This window comes from Otolemur garnettii, unplaced genomic scaffold (genome assembly GCF_000181295.1).
Source record: "Otolemur garnettii isolate 467f Iridium unplaced genomic scaffold, OtoGar3 scaffold00001, whole genome shotgun sequence".
Lineage (NCBI taxonomy): Eukaryota > Metazoa > Chordata > Mammalia > Primates > Galagidae > Otolemur > Otolemur garnettii.
The window spans coordinates 30,043,246-30,064,143 of NW_003852396.1; the positions used below are offsets into that span (position 1 = coordinate 30,043,246).

A 20,898-nucleotide genomic window follows, 5' to 3' on the forward strand; every position below is an offset into this window, starting at 1 on the left:
TATTGTATGGATCAGAACTCTTGGTTACCAGTGTCAGAAGCCAAACCAAAAGTTGTTTGTTAGTTTTGAAACACAGTCTCACTCTGGCGCCCTGACTAAAGTGTATGGCATTATAGCTCACACTAACCTCAAGTTCTTGGTCTCAAATGATCCTTTCACCTCAGTTTTTTCTATTTTTAGTAGAGATAGGGGTCTTGCTATTGGTCAGGTTGGTCTCAACTCCTAAACTCAAGCAATCCACCCTCTTTGGCCTCCTAGAGTGCTAGGATTATAGGTGATAACCACCACACCTAGTCCCAAAACTAGTTTAGCCAGAGGGAGTATACTGGCTGAAGGACCAAACTGTAGAAATGACAGAGGTAGACCATGGTCTTGGAGACAACAAGAACCAGGACCTTAGGCAGCAGCGGACCGCTTTGCTTCCCCTTGTATCTCTGCTTGGCCCTGCATGCAAGCTTCAGTTTCCTGTACTGCAAGTCAGCTTTGTCACTGTAGAAGGGATATGGCCACCTACAAATTCCTCAGATGAGGAAGGACATGAGCCACTGTGCCTGGCTCCATGAAATTGACTAATGAGGGAGGAAGTTTTCTGTCCCTTGGGAGTACGGAAATGAAAAGGAGGAAGAGGATCCATATTCAAAAAGTGGAGAGTGGGAGTCAGGACAGGAGGACTCCTTCCCTGGAAGCAAGGGCAGATTTCAGGTTAGCCTAATTCATTCATTTGAGAAACAGATATAGGAGGTCCTGCGATGTGTGAATAACTACCTAGGTACCATGGTAGGACTGGGGAGAAGACACAGTTCTGCCCTAAGACTTTGCACTTTATTACAAACACCTCTACAGAATGACTCAAGTAACCAAAAGAGAGGGAGATACTATGGGACAGCAGGGGTATCCAGCCTAGTCTAGGGGCATCAGGTAAGGTTTCCAGGAAGCAGTGTCCAAATTGAGATCCAATGGATAAATAGAGGCAACCAAGTTTGAGTGGGGGGGTCCTTTAATGTTTTGTTTTGGTTTATTTGGGGGGATTGGTTTGTTTTGCACAAGTAGAGGTGGGGTGGGAGGATGGTGAATAAAGTGAGTGTTCTAGCCAGAAAGAACAGCTCAGAACCAAAAGCTAAGTAAATGAAGGCTCTAAAGAAAATCAAGATGAGGGGAGGCAGGCTGAAATGCTGGCACCAAGCATAGATTTGATCACGAGGACGATGGAGAGCCATGGCAGGGTCAGAGGAGAGTGACAGGTCCCATCTGATTTCCCTATTGTGAGATCCCTTGGGTTCCGCAGTGGTTCTCAACCTTCCTAATGCCGCGACCCTTTAATACAGTTCCTCATGTTGTGGTGACCCCCGACCATAAAATTATTTTTGTTGCTCCTTCATAACTACTGTTATGAATTGTAATATAAATATCTGATATGCAGGATGTAGTTTCATTGTTACAAAGGGGTCTCGACCCCACAGGTTGAGAACGGCTGTAGGATGTGTGGAGGGGGAGAGGTGCATCTCACATGTCAGTGGGATAACTTTTTGAAGTAGTTGAGCTGTCAGGTCTTACACACTAGAAGTTTAGACCTATGAGGGCATTTGAGAAAAACAGAAAATAACAAGTGTTGACAAGGACGTGGAGAAGTTGGAATATGTGTGCACTGTTTGTGGAAATGTGAAATGGCACAGCCTCTGTGGAAAACAGTTCCTCAAAAAATAAAAATAGAGGCCGGGCATGGTGGCTAATGCCTGTAATCCTAGCACTCTGGGAGCCCAAGGCGGGTGGATAGCTTGAGCTCATGAATTCAAGACCAGTCTGAGCAAAAAGCGAGAGGCTGTCTCTACTAAAAATAGAAAAAACTGAGGCAAGAGGATCACTTGAGCCCAAGAGTTGGAGGTTGCTGTAAGCTATAACACCATGGCATTCTACCCAGGGTGACAGCTTGAGACTCTGGCTCAAATAAATAAATAAATAAATAAAAATAGAACTACTATATGATTGAGCAATTCCATTTCAGGGTATATGCCCAAAAGAATTGAAATCAGAGTCTTCAAGGGTTATTTGTCATAACAGTGCTATTCACAACAGCTCAGAGTGTGAAAGCAACACAGAGGCATATCCATACAATGGGATATTATTCAGTCTTGAAAAGGAAGGAGATTCTGACACTTACAAGATGGATGAACTTTGGGGACATTATGCTAAGTGAAAGAAGCCCCTCACAAAAAGACCAGTACTGCATGATTCCACTTAGGTACTTAGAACTGTTAAGAAAGTGTAATAATGGTGGCCAAAGGCTGGGAACAGAGGGAATGGGGAGTTATCGTTTAATGGGTACAGAGTTTTGATTTTACAACAGGAAAAGCCTTTAGAGATGGATAGTGGTGATGGTTACACAACATTGTAAGTGTATTTAACCTAATGAACTGCACACTTAAAATGGTTAAGGTGGTGCATTTTACCTTATGCGTATTTTGCTACAATAAAAATTTTCTATGCAATTGTAAGAGAGACTTTACCTAACAAATGCAATCAGTGAAACCTGGTTTCTTGTACCTTCAATGAATCCCCAACAATAAATTAAAAAAACAAAAACAAAACAAAAAAACTAAACATACTTTCACCATATTAAAAAAAATTTTTTTCCCTTGGGAGGAAGGTAATCTTAGAAAACGCCTCAGAGAAACCCTCTGGCAGGGAGTAGTTGCAGAAATTGGATGGGTGGTCCCTGCGTGAAACGCACAATGAACGGCCAGGAAATTACCAGAGGAGGGATGTGCCTCGCCTGTACTGACACACTTTGGGGAAAGGAATTCCAAGAGTCCTTCAGGACCTGCCAATATACGGATGGGGAAGGCTGCGACTGGACGGAGAAGCTGCCCAATCCATTTGGGGTGGGCGGCAGTAACCGAAGAGTTCTCTGTTCCCTTCACCCGGTAAGAGTCCCAGCCGTCCCACAGAAGGAGAGCCAGTGGCTTATCCTGCAGGGACTTATCTTGCCCGGTGGAGACTGAATCTAGGTGGTTTTCCTGGAGAAGAAAGGAGATTCTGGAGAAAAGGGGTGAGAAACAGAAGAAGGGTAAAGGGATCACTGGGCTGCTCCCCCTTCCTGACATCCATCACACGCACACTGTGTCCAGGGTCACACCACAGGGTCACGCCCTGTGCGGCAGGGAGGAGGAGAACTGAGCTGAAGGAATTGGGGAAGGGAAGAGGCAGGCCAGGCCCTGAAGCGCATGGTCGTGTGTCCTTCTAGATAAGTCGGGATAGCCGGACCTCGGCTTGGCCGCCTTCACCCTCAGCAGCTAAGCAGCCCGATGCGCGGCCGCCCCCAGCGCCTCCTTCACAATCCCTCGGCAGCCAGTGTTCTCCGGCTCCCGGGCCTCAGCTCTCCAAAGCTTCTTTCTCTCTGCCCCTCCATTGTGACTGTCCCTGGCCCTGTCTCTCTGAGACTGTGCCTCTGTACGTGTCTGTCTCATCCCTGTCGCGGTCTCCGTCGCAATCCCTGTTGCAGTCTCTGTCTTGTCTCGACCCCTTCTCTGTCTCCGAGCCCGTCTCTCTTTTCCTCTACCTCCCCCCGTTCTGTCTTTTCTGTCTCTCTCTTCTCCTTGTCTCCTTCTCCGTCTCTGCCTTGTCCTCATCTCCACCTCTTCTCTTGTACATGTTTCATCGTTGTCTCCATCTCTGTAGCTGTGTCTCTCTTGTCACTGCCTCCATCGCTGTTTCTGTCTCCTTCTCTCCCTGTCTCTGCCTCCTCTCTGGTTCCACATCCCTTTCCTGCCCGGTCTTGAGCTCTATCTCTTCCCAGTCCTTGTCTCCATCCCCTTTCCTGGGCCGCCTCCGCAGTCTCCGCCTGGATGGGACCCCGCTGGGGGCGGGGCTGAGGGGCCGATCGGAATAATTCGGTTATCAGGGCAAATTGAATTAACTTCTTCACACGAGCGCCGCGGAGCCTGCCTTCCCTCCCTTCTGCGGGGCCGCAGGTGGGGAGGCCCGGACCAGCGGCTGGGACCCTTCTGCCTCGCACCATGTGCTGGGACGGAAGGTCTGGTCAGGATTGGGGCAGAATGGGGACTCTGGGGATGGGGTCCTGCGCATCTTTGCCCCACCCCTCGAGAGCCCGAAGTGGTCGGCTGGGACCCTTTAGGGTGGGGGTCGGGGTGGCTGGGGGCGGGGTCTGGGCAGTCCAGACCACGCCCCCTAGGATTTGCCCCGCCCCGCCCCCTCCACGGGGTCTTGCGCGTTAAAAGGCGCGCGGGGCCAGCCGGGCTGCACTTGCTTTGCACACGGGTGGAGTGCAGCCGCGACGGGGCGGGCGAACTCTCGGGCGCTTAGAGCCGGCCTCAGGTCCTCGGCGCCTGGCGCTAGCACCTCCATCCCTACTTCCACCCCGACCCGGCCCCCTACCCCGACCCGGCCTGGCCCGGCCCCCGCCCCCGCCCCCCGGGCCGATGGACTACTCCTACCTCAATTCGTACGACTCGTGCGTGGCGGCCATGGAAGCGTCCGCCTACGGCGACTTCGGCGCCTGCAGCCAGCCTGGCGGCTTCCAATACAGCCCCCTGCGGCCCGCCTTCCCCGCGGCAGGGCCGCCCTGCCCCGCGCTCGGCTCCTCCAACTGCGCGCTTGGCGCCCTACGCGACCACCAGCCCGCGCCCTACTCGGCAGGTGAGCGCAGCCCCGTCCCAATCCTCCCTCCAAATCCTGCGGAACCCCCACCCCACTCGGCAAGTAAATGCGACTGTCCGCTACAGACTTCCCGGTCCTTGCCCTGGCCAAACCCTCCAACACCCGAGATCCCCAGTAATGAGAGGTTCCCCTCAGCAGGAATGAACTCTATCCGCTCAGCCCTCACATTCTTTTCTCCGCCAAATTTCTATCCTGTGCCCTTCGGGTCAAGGAACTAGATCACCGGGTCCAGCACCGGGCCCCTCAATGGGCTCTTCCCGCACCACCTGCAAAGACTGATCACCAAATCTCTCCAAATCCTGTGTTCTTGAATGAGACTCCCAGCTTAGTCCAGTCAGATTCTCACCCTTAACACCCCTGCCCCTGTGATTCCTGACTCCTAGCAAGGATCCCTGCAGGCAGCTGAGCTGCCCCAAATGAGAATCTTCCTAGAGCCCTGGCGCCATTAGGCCCCTCCCTCCCTCTCTTGGACCATCCCGCTTGGGCCCAGACCGGTTACCATAGCTCAAAAGGGGCCAGGGATCGTTAAACCACCTGCATTTCCCAGTTCCCCTGTAGTGTCTCCCAGCTTTCGTACTGCAGTCCTGTCCCTGGAGCTCTTTGATTCAAGTCCCTGTCCAAACCCTCAACCTCACTGAGCCTCTTCAGTCATCCCCATCCTTCAGATTAGAGTCCCAGCCTGCCCCACCCAACTCCTTATTGCCTTCCCTTTGGGGGACCTAAATAGAGGACTGGGGCCTGGGGTAGAGGTGGGGGGATAGGTCCCTGGATTTGGAGAAATGAGAACCATGGAAATGCACCCAGAGATGAAGATAGGGATTGGGGAGATGGGCTCCAGAGATACATGGGTCCAAGACCAGGGAAATGGGGATAAGGTATAGAGAGATGGAAGTAAAGATGAGAAGACTGGAGACCCTAGGAGAAATAGGTGCCCTAAGTTGGGGAGATAGAGATAAGAATCAGGTGGTGGGGACCAAGGAAGATTGAAATAGAAATGAGGGAAATGGGGACAGGAGTGTGGTATGGGAGACAAGGATTAAGGGATGGGGGAACATCAAGAGAGGGGACAAAGATGGAAGTTGGGGTCCTCTGGAGAATATGGAGACCTAACTGGAGTTAAAGACAGGGATGGAGAGATAGTTAGAAACAATGTCTCTGAGGCAGTGGAGACTGGGACCGGGTATAGGAAGAGAGTAGGGGTGGGGGACCGGCTTTGGAGTAGATAGGACACAGAGAACATGCCTGGGAGAAGAAGGGCAAAGAGAAGATGGAGGAACTTGGGTGGAGAGAAAATGAGCCCTTCTCAGTGGGCATAAAGAGGAATGGCCCAAAAGGACAAAGTTGAAAGAAAAAAGATATTTGGACGGAGGAAAATGGGAACCAGGGATGTGAGGAAGGGCAGAGGAAATGAGGCCTGGGAAGGAGAGAGATGGGTGGGCAGAGGGAGCCAAATCTGTACAAAGCAGAGAACCCATTGCAGGGCTGAAAATAGAGTCAGCAGGAGAGTGTCAGTGGCAGAGGGAGGACTAAGATAGCTAGTGGGGAGACTGACAATGCTGATGAAACCTGACAGACATCCCCGGCTGGGGTGCACAGAGCAGGACCTGAAGTCAGGTTGAGATATACACACCAAGTGGAGACTTGGAAGGAAGGGTGGAATGGAGGGAGGTGGAGGTAACACGGTCAGGGTAGGGGGAACTTGGCTGGAGGATCAGATTGTGGTTTCCTTGAAGTGGTTTTTGGGCCCCAGGTCTCCCAAATCCTGGTCTGCCTTTGTCCCGGTCAGCTTCTTTGAGCAATACCAGAAGGCTCAGCTGTAGGCTGCCAGAACCAAGCCGAGGCACCAGGCTAGGGACATGGGTGGTGTGCGATTTCCTTGGAACAGGATATAGTGGGCTGAGCTTGGCCTTTCACTCTCCCCACCCTCATTGCCCCTATCCTCCTGCACACATCCTAGTGCCCTACAAGTTCTTCCCGGAGCCATCTGGCCTGCACGAGAAGCGCAAGCAGCGGCGCATCCGCACCACCTTCACGAGTGCTCAGCTCAAGGAGCTGGAGCGGGTCTTTGCGGAGACTCACTACCCCGATATTTACACGCGGGAGGAGCTGGCGCTCAAGATCGACCTCACTGAGGCTCGTGTCCAGGTGAGTGTATGCGCGTGTGTAAGGGAGTGTGTGGGCATGAAAGGTGATGTGAGAGGTGAGTGCTTGACATTTGGGGACACAATCAACAGCAACCTGGAGGTGGGGATGTAGGGCCAGGGACCAGGGCATTTTCCTGGGTGTGGGGGTGGGGAGCGGCTGGGAAGCCAGAGGTGGCAGCAGAGTCAGGAGTTGGGAGGCCCCCGGGAGAGTGATCTGTTTAGCTTCATGCTACCTCCTCTTCCGTTTCTCTATTTAAGAATTTAAGTCTCCCTCCGTCCAGGAGGACGTTCAAAGTGATGCTTGAGAAGCCTGGACGGAGGGAGGATGGGGTAAAGTGGAAGCCCCAGGTAACTGCAGGGCCAAGGGTGAAGGAGTGGGCAGGCTGCAGATGTGAAAACCCCGAGGCTGGACAGTCAGAGCTTGGGTCAGGTGGAGGGCCGAAGAGAACAGGGCCAGGGCAGACTCTGTTGTCTGTCTGTACAAATTTATGTACAGATGTTCAGCGGCCGCCAAAACTGAAGGCTCTGGACAAAGGTTTCTTTGGCTCCCTAACCCCCTCTCCACCTTCCTGGGACGCTCCAGGCGGGAAGTCCCGAGCTTCCAAAAAGAGGAAATTGGGGGGCAGGGCTTAGGGTGAGGAGAGTGAAGGCAAAGTTCCGGAGACCAAGAAAGAGTACTGGGCGGGCTGGGCGCGGTGGCTCACGCCTTTAATCCCAGCACTCCAGGAGGCCGAGCCAGGTGGATTGCTTGAGCTCTGGAGTTGGAGATCAGCCTGAGCAAGACCCCCTGGGCGGCGCCTATGGCTCAGGGAGTAGAGCGCCGGCCCCATATACTGGAGGTGGAGGGTTCAAACCTGTCCCCGGCCAAAAAAAAAAAAAAAAAAAAAAAAGAGCAAGACCCCATCTCTACTAAAAATAGAAAAAACTATACAGGCGTTGTGGCAGGTGTCTGTAGTCACAGCTGCTGGGGAGGTTGAAGCAAGAGGATCACTTTAGCCCGGGAGTTTGAGGTTGCTGTCAGCTATGACGCCACAGCAGCCTACGGAGGGCGAAAGTGAGACTCTTGTCTCAAAAAAAAAAGACTACGGGGAGGCAGCGGGATCGGGGACGAATGCATCCCATGGGCAAGAACCTAAGGATCTGGAGAAAGGGACTGGTGGAGAAGAGTGCAGAAGGTAACCGGCGTTGGGGATGTGGGCGGAGGGTCAGGGGCGGGGATGGGGGGAGGGGAACGTTGTGGATGAGGGGCCGATGCCGGGAAGGCTGAGGGCCACTCGGACCAGTTATAATCCGGGTCAGTCCTTTCCAGACGGAGGTCTATCCACGCCCAGCGGCCCCGGACTGACCCTGTGCGTTCTCTGACGCTGGTCCAGACTGACTGGCCCCTGTGCCCGCAGGTCTGGTTCCAGAACCGCCGGGCCAAGTTCCGCAAACAGGAGCGAGCGGCCAGTGCCAAGGGCGCGGCGGGGGCAGTGGGCGCCAAAAAGGGCGAGGCGCGCTGCTCATCAGAGGACGACGACTCCAAGGAGTCCACGTGCAGCCCCACGCCTGACAGCACCGCGTCGCTGCCGCCGCCACCAGCGCCGGGCCTGGCCAGCCCGCGCCTGAGCCCTAGCCCGCTTCCCGCAGCTCTGGGTTCCGGCCCTGGCCCCGGCCCCGGCCCCCAACCACTCAAGGGCGCGCTGTGGGCTGGCGTGGCGGGGGGCGGGGGCGGCGGGCCCGGCGCGGGCGCAGCGGAACTACTTAAGGCCTGGCAGCCGGCGGAGCCGGGGCCTGGACCCTTCTCTGGGGTTCTGTCGTCCTTTCACCGGAAGCCTGGCCCCGCCCTGAAAACCAATCTCTTCTAGCCGCCGGCCTCTGGAGGCTTCAAAGCCAGGCCCCAGAGATGTCCCTGCCCCACCAGGACCTGAAGGAGTCCCTCCCCATCCCGGCTACCGGCCTGGAAGTCCCGTCCGTTCCCACCGTGACCCCTAGGTGTGTCCTCCCCAGCTTTGAAGACCAAGTCAGGGCTACTCTCATCCTTACCCACTCCCACCCAGCAGAGTGGATACTCTTCACTAAACCCCGTCCAGGAAAGCCCAGGCTTTCCTAGCCTGGCTTTCTTTGGATCAGGGATCAAATATTGCCTTCCTCTAACAGTGCCCAAACGTAAGTGTCCCCAAGGAGGAATGGTGCACCTGTTTCCCTGGCTTTGCAGCTGGCTGGGTCACTCCCTACCTTGGTGACCATGAGTGCCCACCACTGCCCCGCCCCTCAAGCCCCACCCACACTGTCCTCACTCGTGCATTCTGGTCATAGCTGGGATTGTCAGCAGCCTAAAGGTTGCTATCATCAATTCATCCCTCACTCGTCCCCTCCCATCCCTAGCCAGTCTGGCACAGAGAGTGAACCTGTTAGGGGAGTGGTGGGGCGGCTCTGGGAACGAGATTGAGGAGTTGCCTTTTTCCTTTTGGTTCCTTTTCTTTGAAAAACTTGTAATTTATTGAGGTGAGTTTTGCTCAATCCAAATAAAACTTAATTTATTGAGGACATTACTCCAGCAACCCTTCTGAGTGACCAGGGTAAGGATAGGCTGCCTGTAAAAGAACCCTGCCCCGGGTTACTACTAACAAGGGAACCATCCCCCATGCCATCCCAGCACAAGGCAGTATAGACCAGGAGACTGTAAAAACTAAGCAAACTGGCACTTTATAGCCAATATCCTGCCCCCCACAACCCCAATAATATTAAGTGCCCTCCCTCCCCAAACCCATACAGAAAAGCTTAAATAAACACAAGCCCAGTCCTTGGGCTATTCCTTCATTTCCGGATGGACGGACACCCCTTGGAGTAAGGGTTTTGGGAGGTCCTATCTAGCAGAACTCCTCTTCCCCTGTAGTTCAGGCCAGTGGAGGGCAGCAAAAACAGCAGTGAAAGTGAGAGCCCAGACGTACCCAACTGGACCCCCATAGGCACCGTGGGGCTGGGGGGGGGGGTCCAGGAAAAGAAGACAGCATCAGAGTAACCAAGTCCCTAGTAACTATGGCAAATGGCCTCTGTAGCCCTGGCCCAAAAGGGGATGGGGCAGGATACCCCAATAAGGGCATTCCAAGTAATTGGGCAGTAGGGAATGCAGATCCCCAATAAATAGGCAGCGAGGGCTATAGCTTGGCCTTCCCAGGCTGGGGAAGAGGAGCCGAGTTCCCAGCTTGAAGGTGCCTCAAGGTCACTTGCTAAGTTGCAGGGTGTCCAGAAGGAGGCGCTTGTGAGCTGGATCTTGCACCCCAGCTTCCTCCAGGTCCTCCTCTGTAATGTCACTGTGAGAATAAGAGAGGCTAAAAGATGAGCTGGGAGGTTCCTGAGGGCTCCTAGCTCTGCCTCTGCAGCCTGACCCACCTCACCCACCTCCAGGCCAGCCCCACCTGAGAAACTCCAGGTCATCCCAGCCATTGTGCACCAGGCCCTCTTCATAGCGCTCCAAGCCAATGGCCCGCAGCCAGGCACCCATGCCTGCCTCGCCTAGCCTGCTGGCCCGCCCGCCCTGCGGGCATGGAGCCTGAGGAAACAGGGCATGTCAGAGGGAGCACGGAGGGTGTCCCCCCAAACACCTGCTGACAACCACATTCTACTGCATGCTCTATGGGAAAGGGAGGCAAGGACTGGGGCTGATTCATGTGTCCCCCAACTCCCCAGTGTCCATCTCAGGGCAGAGGGGTCACCAGTGAATGATGAATGTTAGAGTGAAAAGATACCATAGTCCATGAACAAGCACACTCCTCAGGCACACGCAGCCAGCCAACCAGCCACAGCTAGTAGTCCACACACCTCCTCTGCCAGGTCCTCCTGAATGCTCTCTCGGATGCGTGGTGGAGGGAAGCTGAGAGGCCGGCCATAGTCTGAGGGCAGTCCCCTGGGTGGTGGCTGCAGCTCCAGGGGGCTGGGGAGGAGTGCTGAGCGTCCAGGCCCAGCAGGAGCATAATCCACCTCACTCAGTGTCTTGGCCATCTGAAGCACTGAGCAGGACCGGTCATCCCCACTGGCTACTTCTCCCAGGAAGGTGCTGGTGGGTGAAGAGCTGGGGGGCAGTGGGGGCCTCGGATGGGCCTTGGGAGGTGGTGGGCCTCGACCCTCGCCCCCAGTGCGGGCCCGGACCATTGAGCCTGGCAAAGGATCCAAGCTAGGGGGTAGGAAGATAGCTGAATCTGGCAGTGGTGGGGGTGGAAAGTCTGGAGGGGGCAGTGTGCCCCCAGATTCTTCATCTGATGAACTCCCCTCTCCCAGACGAGGGGGCTGATGGCGCCCAAGCTGTGGAGCAGGCACTGTGATGGCCACTTTGTTCTTGGTGGCAGGTGGGATAGGGGTCCTGGCAGGTGAGGGTGGCTCTGGAGGCAGCAGCTGGTGTGGGACCCCTTCAAGGACGTAGTAGGCAGGATTATTGAAGCTATTCTTGGGTGGGGGGGGTACCACCGCTTCTGGTTCAGGAGTCCCCTCTGGCTTCAACCTGGGTTTGGGAGCAGGAGAACTAAGTCAAGACCCACCAACCCAAAATGAAGGCAATGGGTACAGTGGAGAGAAAACTGGACAGGACTCAGAAGACAGGGGCCCCTAGACTTTTCACATGACCTCAATCACATCACTCACCGTCTCCCACCCTTGGTTTCCTGATCTCTAAAGTCAGGGAAAGGGATACTTTAAATGAATAACCCCAAACTCTCTTCCCATTGCTAAGATTCACAGATCATTTATGACTTTGTAACTGTGAAACCTGAGCTTGAATGGGTAAGAACAGAGCTGCCAGACAGCTGGGCAAGTAAGACCTCTTAAGAAAGTGACAGGCAGATTTGGAAAGCCTAGTCTCTGATAGCATCCAAAGTTGATTTACTGAGGAATCTAACTCAGAGACTCAGGTTGATTTTACTCAAGCCTGGGGATAAAACCCAAATAGCTGAAAATAGCTGACAATGAGGGAAGAAGCACTAAACTGTACCTCAGAATTTTGAGTTCAAGTGGCAATTGAATATAAATAGAATGCAAGCCTCACTTTCCCAAAGTGTGACACACAGAACATTAGTTCCCCAGTACATTAATAGATACTATGAGGAAAAAAGTTTCCTAGCCCATTAAGTTTGGGAAACTATATTAAATAGAGTTGAAAAGAGGTTTCCTTCCTATCCACATGCTCAGAGCTTTTGCTAATACTAATGTGCACTGAGAATATCTTTTCTTTTTTTTTTTTAGACAGAATCTCACTATGTCACCCTAGGTAGAGTGCAGTAGCATCACAGCTCACAGCAACCTCAAACTTGTGGGCTTAAGTGATTCTCTTGCCTCAGCCTCCCAAGTAGCTGGGACTTCAGGCACCCACCACAATGCCAGGCTATTTTTTTGTTGCAGTTGTCGTTGTTTAGCTGGCCTGGGCTGAGTTCAAACCCACCTGCCTCAGTGCATGTGGCTCAGCACCCTAACTGCTGAGCTTTGGGCACCTAGGACTATCTAAGAAAAGAATCTAGCAAGAAGCATTTCCCAAACTCATTTGATCATAAACCCATTTCTACCAGAGCCTCTTGTAGTACAGAGTTCCACAGAACGCATGCTGGGAAAGCCTGTGCTGAGCCATATGCCTTCTCCAAACAGAAGGCTCAAGCTAGGTCTGTTTACACAGAGGAACTGTTTCAAAAACAATTTCTAATTCCACTTTTAAAGGCAGAACTGAGAGGAAAGGCTGACTATGCTGCCTTTGACTAGAGAGCCACACCTAATGGAGGCCTGACTGGCTAAAGTGGCCACAGGCGTGGGGCCATGACACCTCTGTCCATGGGTGGCAGAGCACCCAAATAGCAGATGCTCCTCAGGCTGGCCCTGAAAGCTGAGCATGGTGGTGGCTAGTGTGTATGTGGGGTGGGAGTAGAGCTGCTTCTCACCTGGAGGTTAAGGGCTCCTCCCGGGGAGCTGCTCTAGGTGGGGCTGGGGGCCTCCCAGTTGGTGGTGGCTTCTCTGGTTCTTCAAATAACTTAGACAGTGGGCAGGAGGCCTCTGTGGAGGCTGGCTTGCGGCTCCCTGACCTGCCAAGGATGCACAGGAGAGGGCAGATGAAGAATAAAATAGGGCCGACCAAAAGCCCCCAGGTACCCCTTCACATGACATTCAACACAGGCCCAGCTCACCTGGGCTCCTGGCTGCCTCGGGACACAGATGGGGCTTTGCTCTTTGCTCCTGCCTCATCCTTATCAATGCTGATCCACTCTGAGGGGGAGAGATGAGAAAGGGAGACTCAGAGGGGACCCAAGCTCCTGGATCCCACAGATACTCACTGGGCCTCCCAGCCCCTTTTCAGCTACTCCTCTTGGCAGGCCCACCCCCTAAATGTAGCTGCAGAACCTCAAAGTATCCCAGGGATTCCAACATGGCCCTGCCCTGGGTCCTCCCCTGCTAGACCTGCCCATACCACCCCATCTCATGCCCTACCCTTCTCCTAACAAAGCTCCCACCGTAGAGCCTCTCACGGGTGCCCAGGCGTTCTGTGGGCACCCGCACCTTCATGGAGCCACGGATGTTGCCTGTCTCCTCGCCTCGGTGGGACAGGAAGGTCAGGAACTGCTGGGCTGTGCTGCCAATCATGGACTTAAGTGCAACCACACATTCCCCTGAGGGGCAGATGAGACAGATCAACAAATTACCATGCCATTCTAGGACCCCACCTGGCTTCTTGAATCCCTCAATACCCCTCACCATAGGATTCATAGCCGTCCATGGACTTGACTGTGAGCAGAAGGTGCTGGTCCTGCAGGTACTCGATGTCAGCCAGAATTGGCTTCAGCTGGGAGGTGGAGAGGCCCAATGAGGAGCAAACCCCAACCCCCACCACCAGCTCCTCCCATGTCCTGACACCATTTACTCCTTTGGGTAATCTGGATTCACTCGCACTCAACTCTTAAGGAAGGATCCCAAACTTTTAAGACTGAAGACACAGCCCTGTATAGGCCTTTCTTTTCTTTTCTTTTTTTTTTTTTTTTTTTTGAGACAGAGTTTCACTGTGTAGCCCTTGGTAGAGTGTGATGGCATTACAGCTCACAGCAACCTCAAACTCTTGGGCTTACGCGATTCTCTTGCCTCAGCCTCCAAAGTAGCTGGGACTACAGGTGCCCACCCCAGTGCCCGGCTATTTTTGTTGTTGTATGCACAGCTGTTGTTATTTAGCAGGCCCAGGCCGGGTTCAAACCCTCCAGCCCCGGTGTATGTGGCCAGTGCTCTAACCACTATGGGCACCAAGCCTGCATGGGCCTTTCTTAGCACTTAGCATCACTGTAACTAATTAATTTTCTGAGTCCCCAGTGGCCAACACAGGACCTGATATTTAACAAAGACTCAAGAGCTATTTGATAAATGAATGAACAAACTGCAATGTGGTTCTGCACTCCCCAAATAAATGCCCTTATCCTCATTCATGTCCAGCCAAACACATATATGTGTACACTCACACACACACAGAGACTACTGGCCCAACCCTCCTGCCCAGGCAAGTTCCTCAACATGTTCTTCTGCAGCTTCAGTGCCCTCATCACAGCCAAGGCCCTCCCATAGCCTCACCGTGGGCAGCTGGCGGGAGGACCACTGCACTTTGAGGAAGTTGATGTTGTCACTGCTCTGGGCATCATTCTCGAAGCTCTTCTTGTACTCTGGAGTGGGAGCGGGGGACACCTAACTTAGTATCACTTCTCAGCTTTCCTTCCCCCTAAGTAGGAGACTGACTGCTCTGGACACCACTTGGCCTCCCATCACCCCTGGCCCACACCCATCCCTGGGTCCTGCCTCTGACCCTCCAGGCAGGTGGAGTAGAACTCAATGAAGAACTTGGTGCGGCTGGCTGTCTTCACAATGGCCTCGATGCTCTCAAACTCAATATAAGCCTGGTCTGAAGTCTTTGAAAGCCCTGAGAGGCATAGGAGGAGAGCAGAGAGGGCATGAGACGATCACAGGAGGAATGGGACAGAGAGGCATGGCAGAGCAGGAGGCAAGGCCAGGAGGGGCTTCCACAATTCCACGCCCAGACTCTGGACCAGTGCAAAGAGACAACCCAAGGATCAAAAGCCCATAGAAGAGGGGCTGGGGCCCAGACTGTGTGAGGGCTTACCCCCCAGCAACCTGCTCTCCTGGCACACACAGCAGCATGCATGTGGCCCCAGGCAGACACAGACACACAAACATGTATACACTCATGCATATACACACACGGACACACACATCTTGTGACAGCCCAGGTACACAGACATGCGTAGACACCCTTACACATCACATTTTCAGAAACATTCCTGCACTCACATATATACATACCCAAACACACAAATACACTTATGTAGAATCAAACCTATGCACATCCCCAGGCCAGGTTCAGGGTCCTGAACCCCACCTGTCCCCTAGGCCACCACCTGGGCCCACCCAGATGTGCCATATCCTCAAGCACATCCAGAACAATCACCTTTCTTGGAGATAAACTGAGAAGTAACTCCAACTTCAAATGTCCCAAACACAGGGGAGTGGTCGCTGGTAACGATGTCATCGGTGCAACCTGGGCAGGGGGGATAGGAAAGGAGGCTTAGATGAAACAGGAAACATCCCTACTATCTGCTCCTACCTCCCACCCAGGATTTCCCATCACCCTGCCGGGAGGCTCTGACCATAAGAATTACAGATGATGTGAGTTTCAGGGTAGGATTTCCACAGAATTCGGTCACACCATGAGGGCACATTGGTCCGGACCTGGGACAGGGGTTGGCAGCATGGTCAGACAAGCTGACATCTGGGGACTGCTTGGCACAGCACCCCTAGAAGGGAGGCATCCCCACACTTCCATTCACTAGACCCTAACACCCACTTCCCTCCTGGGATCCTCACAATACCAGGATCACTTGAAGGCCTCAGAGGGCCACAGAGGCTAGAGTGACAACTGCAAAGGCCCAGACCCTTGACCTCCCCGCTCTTGATTCACTGCAGGCCTGGGGAGCCCCTAAGGCTCATGTCATTCCTGGCTCACCCCAGTTGGCTTCTGCTTGTGCCAGGCATACGTATCCCGGGAACCCCGCTCATAGCGGTAGGTGGGTGGAAAGGATATCTCTTCCTCACCTAAGGAAAGTAGGGAACAGGTGGGGTTCAGAGCCCTGAAACCCAGACATCCTACCAGCCCCCTACCCCTCAGAAACCACCTGCAAGGCCCACACTCACTAAATCGAAGGAAGACCTTGTGCTTCTCCCGCTCCAAGTTAAGTTGGTCCACCCTGAGGAGGGGCTCAAACTCCTTCCTGCTGATGTAGTTCAGGATCTCCTGGGGTGGTGAACACAAAGGCTGGAGATGATCCTCCTGAACCAGAGCCAGGGGCGACAGCCCTTCTGGCCCCTACCCCCAGCTGCCACTAGCAGGGCCCTGCTCACACCTGGATATCCATGTCCAGGCGGTAGTTGAGGTCCCCAAACCAGAAGAGGTGAGTGAAACGCAGAGAGATGTCAAAAGCACTGAGCTGCCGATCGCCCAGCGAGAGCAGCCGCAGGATGTCCAGGTAGTTCTGGTTCCGCCTGTGGTGAGGGGCAGGGGACAGGCACCCAGGTTCAGGAGTCAGCAGTAAGCAGAAATGTAAGTAGTCTCTGAGGTCAGGGTCAGGACAGACAGAGGGTCTTGGGTTGGGATAAAGGAGGCCAAGGGGGTCTCTTGGACAGGGCCATAGGTTGGCCATAGACTGCGATATGGGAGAGGGACAGGTCTCAAGTGAATAGGGGATGGGTAAAAAGAGACCACTGAGAATGTTCCCCCTTACCGAGCAGTCTTCTCATTTCCAGAGGTGAGATGACAATTCACAAAACCAAAGGAGGTGCCATTGAACATAAAGGAGACGCCCACAGCTCCCTTGTTCCCTGTCAAGGCAAGCAAGAGAGGAAGCCCTGGGTCACCCTCACAGGGCTCCCAACTCTTTCCCTCTGCCCCTCAAAGCAGCAACGAGAAGATCCTACCTTCCCACTCCACAGATGCTAAGAGGCAGGGAGGCCCCTGAATATAGACCCAAACCCTCCCTAAGGATCCTCATAGGGCACATATGGTCTGTCTGGATGGCCAAGTTGGCTGGTATGTATGAACAGAACCCCTGGAGATCATGAGAGATCCCAAAGGTAAGCTGAAAGGCCTTGCAGCTTCTGAGCAGAGTGTGTCAGGGGAAGTAAGCAAGAGACCTGGTCACTGGGCCTGGCTCCACCTCTTGCTTGCTGTGTGGCCTTGAACAGGTCACTTAACCACTCTGGATTTGAGTTTTATCATCTATGAAAACAGCAAGTGTCCTAGCCTTGCCTTCCTGGTAGGGCTAGAAAAGATTTAGAATATGAATATGCTTTTCAAAGTTCAAATTACCCTATATATGGGGAAGCTGAGACCACCAAAAAGGGGACGCTCCTGGGCTGGAGAGAAAACAGGAGGCATGACCCTGTCACCCTCCAGAGCCCGCCCACCCTGCTTACCCAGGGTATTGGCAATGCCAGTCTTCACACTAGACGTACTGACATGGCTGATGCGGTTCTCATGCTCTGGCTTGACCAGCACAGCCACCTTGATGTTCCACAGGGACTGCATGGCAATCTATGGAAAAGGTGTGGGGTCACCCCTACCCTGGTGCACCCACTGTCTGCATGCCCCCTTGGCCTACAATATAACCGTTCTGTCCATCACAGGATAAGGTCTGCTACCCTTCTTCCCAAGGGACGAGAGAGAATGGTCCCTGTCATAGCATGAAGGACCTCCCAGAGGATATGTCCAGGAAAGCCAGTCAAGCTGTGCTTCCCACCTACATCATCCATGAAGTCAAATTTGAGGGTAGTGTCTGAGGACAGAGGACCAGATAAGATGAACCCCCCCTCACCGGACGGTAATCCAGATCTGTGAGTTCCTTGAGGCCCCCGCGCAGCAGGTCCAGCCACTCACGGTCACCCACTGAGTTCTCCTGGGTCCCAAAGACATAGATGTCATGGGGTATGGTCACAGTGACCTCGTCTAGGGTCTTCCCCAGACCCTTTGATGTGAACCAGGATGTCACATTTTTTGGAGGTGGTACACTTCCTAGAGGTGAAGGGGATTGGGGGGAGGTCAGGCCCAGGCCCTGGGGCCATCCCTCTCTCCCACCCCATCCCCAGCCCAGGCCTGACCCATGTTCCAGGTGCCTATGAAGACAGAGATCATGTCGGGCTCGTCCTGCTTAGAATGCTTGTTCTTCATGAGCTGCAGCAGCTGGCAGAAGGCCTCCCGCTTCTAGGGACGGCAGCCAGTCAGGGGCAGGTAGGCAGCCAGGTAAAACCTCACCCCCGACCCCCAAACAGGGATACCCTACTAGATTGCAAGTACCATGAGTGCCTGGATTACTACTGTATACCCACTGCTCAAACATGCATTGAATGAATATTTTAATCCATCCTCAGGCCACCCATTCTCAACACTCTCTCTGTCAGACCCACTCTGCCAGGAGGGATGACATGTCCACATCATGTGCTCCCTCTCTTCCCATGTAATGGGACACGCCAGTCTATGGAGCCCTGAAGCCCCCTGTGGGCTGGCCCAGCCTGTTGCTCACCCGAGCACTGACAAAGATGAAGTCCTTGCGCTGGGTCCGGTCTTTCTCTTTCTCAAACACAACGCCCAGCTTGTTTTGGACACGCTGAGACTTAATGAGCTGGCGGACTAGGGGATAGAGGACAGGTCACACAAGCCTGTGTCCCTTTACTGCGGGCTCCACCTGCCCACCCTCCCAGGTCTAGCCCTGACTCACTACGGTCGTGTGTGAAGGTTGTCCAGTCCTCTTGAGAGTCCCGCTGTCTCCGCAGCAGCACCAGCCGCCCGCCTTCCACATCTACACTCAGAGTGAATTTCTGTGACTTCCCAATCTTTGTCAGGTCACCCAAGGTCACATCTAGTTTCACCTGAATGTGGGGAGGTAGGGAGGCTGCTGATAAGATCTTAAAGACAGGCAGCTCCCCCTTCACCTCCAACTTCCCTGTGTCCCGGAGGCCCACCTGCCACATACCTCAAAGGCCTGCACAGGAATGGTCTTGGCCTTACGTGTGGACGGCTGCAGCGGAGCTGGGGGTGCTGTAGAGCTCATGTCCTGTAGGGCCTTCAGAGCCTGAAGGGAGCAAGGGCAGGGTACAGTCAGGGGATACATTGAAGGCTGGGGCTGTAGGGGGCACAGCTGATGTTGGAGTCAAGGTTAAGCTGTAGCTTTAGGATCAATGCCAAACCAGTGGGGGTCAGAGGTGAGGGTTAGAGGTGAGGAGTCAGGCCACCTTCTTCTGGATGCCTGATAGGAAGTCCTTTAGCACTGACAGTTTCAGCACCAGGCTCTCAAGTTCCTGCTCCCCAGTCTGTGACAGGTTCTAAGGGGAGAAAGAATGAAGCCTGTACATGAGTCTCCTAAGCAGGAGCCCCCACCTCCAGCTCCAGACATCAAACTGACCTCCCAGAGGTCTCCCTAAAGTCCCACCTGCTGCTGCAAAAGGCGGGTCACCATGGGCGAGCTCTGCTGGTCAAACACCTTGGACAGGATCTCCAGGCCTGCCAGGACCTTGTCCACCTCACTAGGGGAGACATCGGGTCAGAAGAACTCCCCACCCTGACCTACGTACAGGGAAGGGGACATTGAATGTAAAGCCCTATCTTCCCCATGAAGACACAAGTGTACAGGTTAGGAGGCAATGACAAGTTTACTATTCAGGGTCAGGATTAGAGGTCAGGGTATCTGTGCAGCAAGGGAGTAGGTAAGGACAGGTCAGAAGTAAGGATGTAGTATGTGGGGTTGGATGTCCCAGATACCTGTGCAACCTCCGGCACGAGGTGGTAAGGGTGCGGGTGAGGTGGGGCAGGTTGCTGGCTCCACCCCGCACAGCCTCCAGGTCCAGTCCGTAGCTACCCTTCAGGTACTCATGTGAGATGGTGCTCAGCCCATTGGGAGCACTTCAAAGAGAGGCATAAGTCAGTGGAGGTCCCACTGACTTGTCTCAGGACCCTCACCCTACTCCCCTACCCCTACAGGAGAGGGTACTGGTGGCAATCAAAGCAGGATAGATCAGGACATCTGCCTGCTTCTGGGCTGAGATGGGATGAGGATCCCTGGGGTTGCTTAGAAGTTCTCCCATCTTTGATAGGAAGTAGTTCTCTGAGGAGAAAGGGACTTCCTGCTCAGTGGAGGGGATGAGGGTCTCACCTCTCAGCAGCTGGGGGAATCTCAGGAGCTGGCAGAGGGCTGCTGGGCCCCATTGGGGCAGAAATGCTGGTGGAGCCGGAGCGCGGGGGCAGCGGGGGCTTCTCATCCTCCCCATCTGTGTGTGGACAGAGGTCAGTGGGGCAGCAGATTTGACTGCTCCCATCCTTAGGGGACTATGGGGGGAAGCCACAGCTAACAGCGACTTCCATGGACAGAGGGTAAAGGACTCCGTGTCATAGTTAGGGCTTGAGAAGGGAGGACAGGAAGAGGCAGGTAGAGTCCTGGCAGCAGCAGGGAAGGGATCTGCACACAGAGCAGTACCTGAGGCATCACGGTCATCTGGCAGGTCTGGCTCCCGCTCTCCCTCTACAGGCAGCAGCAGGGCACACACAAGGCCCTGGTTGGGCTGGGTGTACAAGCCGATGAGCTCGCCAAGAGTCTGGAAGCGACGCACTGGCACACCCTGCGATGTCTGCAGGCCAGCAAATTTGTGAGGAAGGGTCAGCCACCAGGTCTCCAAGGCTGGATCAAGGTCAGGGTCAGGGGCCCAGCCTCCTACCTGCACAGCCAAGAAGTCTTCTCCATCAGGCAGAATACGATATGTGTGTACATGCTTCTGATACCTGATGGCAAGGCAGGGTTGGAATCTGTCACCCCCAGGCTGGGGGCTAAGCCTCAAAACACCCCTCCTGGCTCGGCGCCTATAGCTCAACCGGCTAAGGCACCAGCCACGTACACCTAAGGTGGTGGGTTCGAATCCCCAGCCCAGACCCGCTAAACAACAATGACGGCTGCAACCAAAAAACAGCTGGGCGTTGTGGCGGGCGCCTGTAGTCCCAGCTACTTGGGAGGCGGAGGCAGGAGACTCGCTTGAG

At 54.1% G+C, this 20,898-nt stretch overlaps 2 protein-coding genes across 4 annotated transcripts in view; one reads left to right on the plus strand and one right to left on the minus strand.

Moving 5' to 3' along the window:
• Positions 1 to 4,264: 4,264 nt before the first annotated feature.
• PHOX2A (paired like homeobox 2a) lies at positions 4,265 to 8,921 on the plus strand. Its single transcript, XM_003780929.1, has 3 exons — positions 4,265 to 4,653; positions 6,632 to 6,819; positions 8,216 to 8,921. The coding sequence occupies exons 1-3, from the start codon at positions 4,437 to 4,439 to the stop codon at positions 8,663 to 8,665; spliced, it is 855 nt and encodes a 284-aa protein (XP_003780977.1). The 5' UTR covers positions 4,265 to 4,436; the 3' UTR covers positions 8,666 to 8,921.
• Positions 8,922 to 9,310: 389 nt separating this feature from the next.
• The window catches only part of INPPL1 (inositol polyphosphate phosphatase like 1), a 16,759-nt gene continuing 5,171 nt past the window's right edge, over positions 9,311 to 20,898 (minus strand). For all 3 annotated transcript variants that reach the window (XM_023510660.1, XM_003780930.3, XM_023510635.1), the window contains 27 exons: positions 20,583 to 20,646; positions 20,345 to 20,495; positions 20,024 to 20,138; positions 19,633 to 19,773; positions 19,304 to 19,397; positions 19,107 to 19,196; positions 18,848 to 18,946; positions 18,593 to 18,743; positions 18,398 to 18,504; positions 17,976 to 18,078; positions 17,693 to 17,889; positions 17,295 to 17,412; positions 16,604 to 16,700; positions 16,226 to 16,364; positions 16,017 to 16,116; positions 15,829 to 15,917; positions 15,473 to 15,554; positions 15,274 to 15,363; positions 14,614 to 14,727; positions 14,385 to 14,473; positions 13,527 to 13,614; positions 13,286 to 13,441; positions 12,962 to 13,040; positions 12,719 to 12,859; positions 10,623 to 11,298; positions 10,220 to 10,353; positions 9,311 to 10,114 (listed from right to left, as the gene is read on the minus strand). In XM_023510660.1, coding sequence (XP_023366428.1) covers positions 10,024 to 10,114; positions 10,220 to 10,353; positions 10,623 to 11,298; positions 12,719 to 12,859; positions 12,962 to 13,040; positions 13,286 to 13,441; positions 13,527 to 13,614; positions 14,385 to 14,473; positions 14,614 to 14,727; positions 15,274 to 15,363; positions 15,473 to 15,554; positions 15,829 to 15,917; positions 16,017 to 16,116; positions 16,226 to 16,364; positions 16,604 to 16,700; positions 17,295 to 17,412; positions 17,693 to 17,889; positions 17,976 to 18,078; positions 18,398 to 18,504; positions 18,593 to 18,743; positions 18,848 to 18,946; positions 19,107 to 19,196; positions 19,304 to 19,397; positions 19,633 to 19,773; positions 20,024 to 20,138; positions 20,345 to 20,495; positions 20,583 to 20,646 — 3,595 coding nt within the window. In that variant the 3' untranslated portion in view covers positions 9,311 to 10,023. The remainder of the gene's footprint in view (positions 10,115 to 10,219; positions 10,354 to 10,622; positions 11,299 to 12,718; positions 12,860 to 12,961; positions 13,041 to 13,285; positions 13,442 to 13,526; positions 13,615 to 14,384; positions 14,474 to 14,613; positions 14,728 to 15,273; positions 15,364 to 15,472; positions 15,555 to 15,828; positions 15,918 to 16,016; positions 16,117 to 16,225; positions 16,365 to 16,603; positions 16,701 to 17,294; positions 17,413 to 17,692; positions 17,890 to 17,975; positions 18,079 to 18,397; positions 18,505 to 18,592; positions 18,744 to 18,847; positions 18,947 to 19,106; positions 19,197 to 19,303; positions 19,398 to 19,632; positions 19,774 to 20,023; positions 20,139 to 20,344; positions 20,496 to 20,582; positions 20,647 to 20,898) is intronic.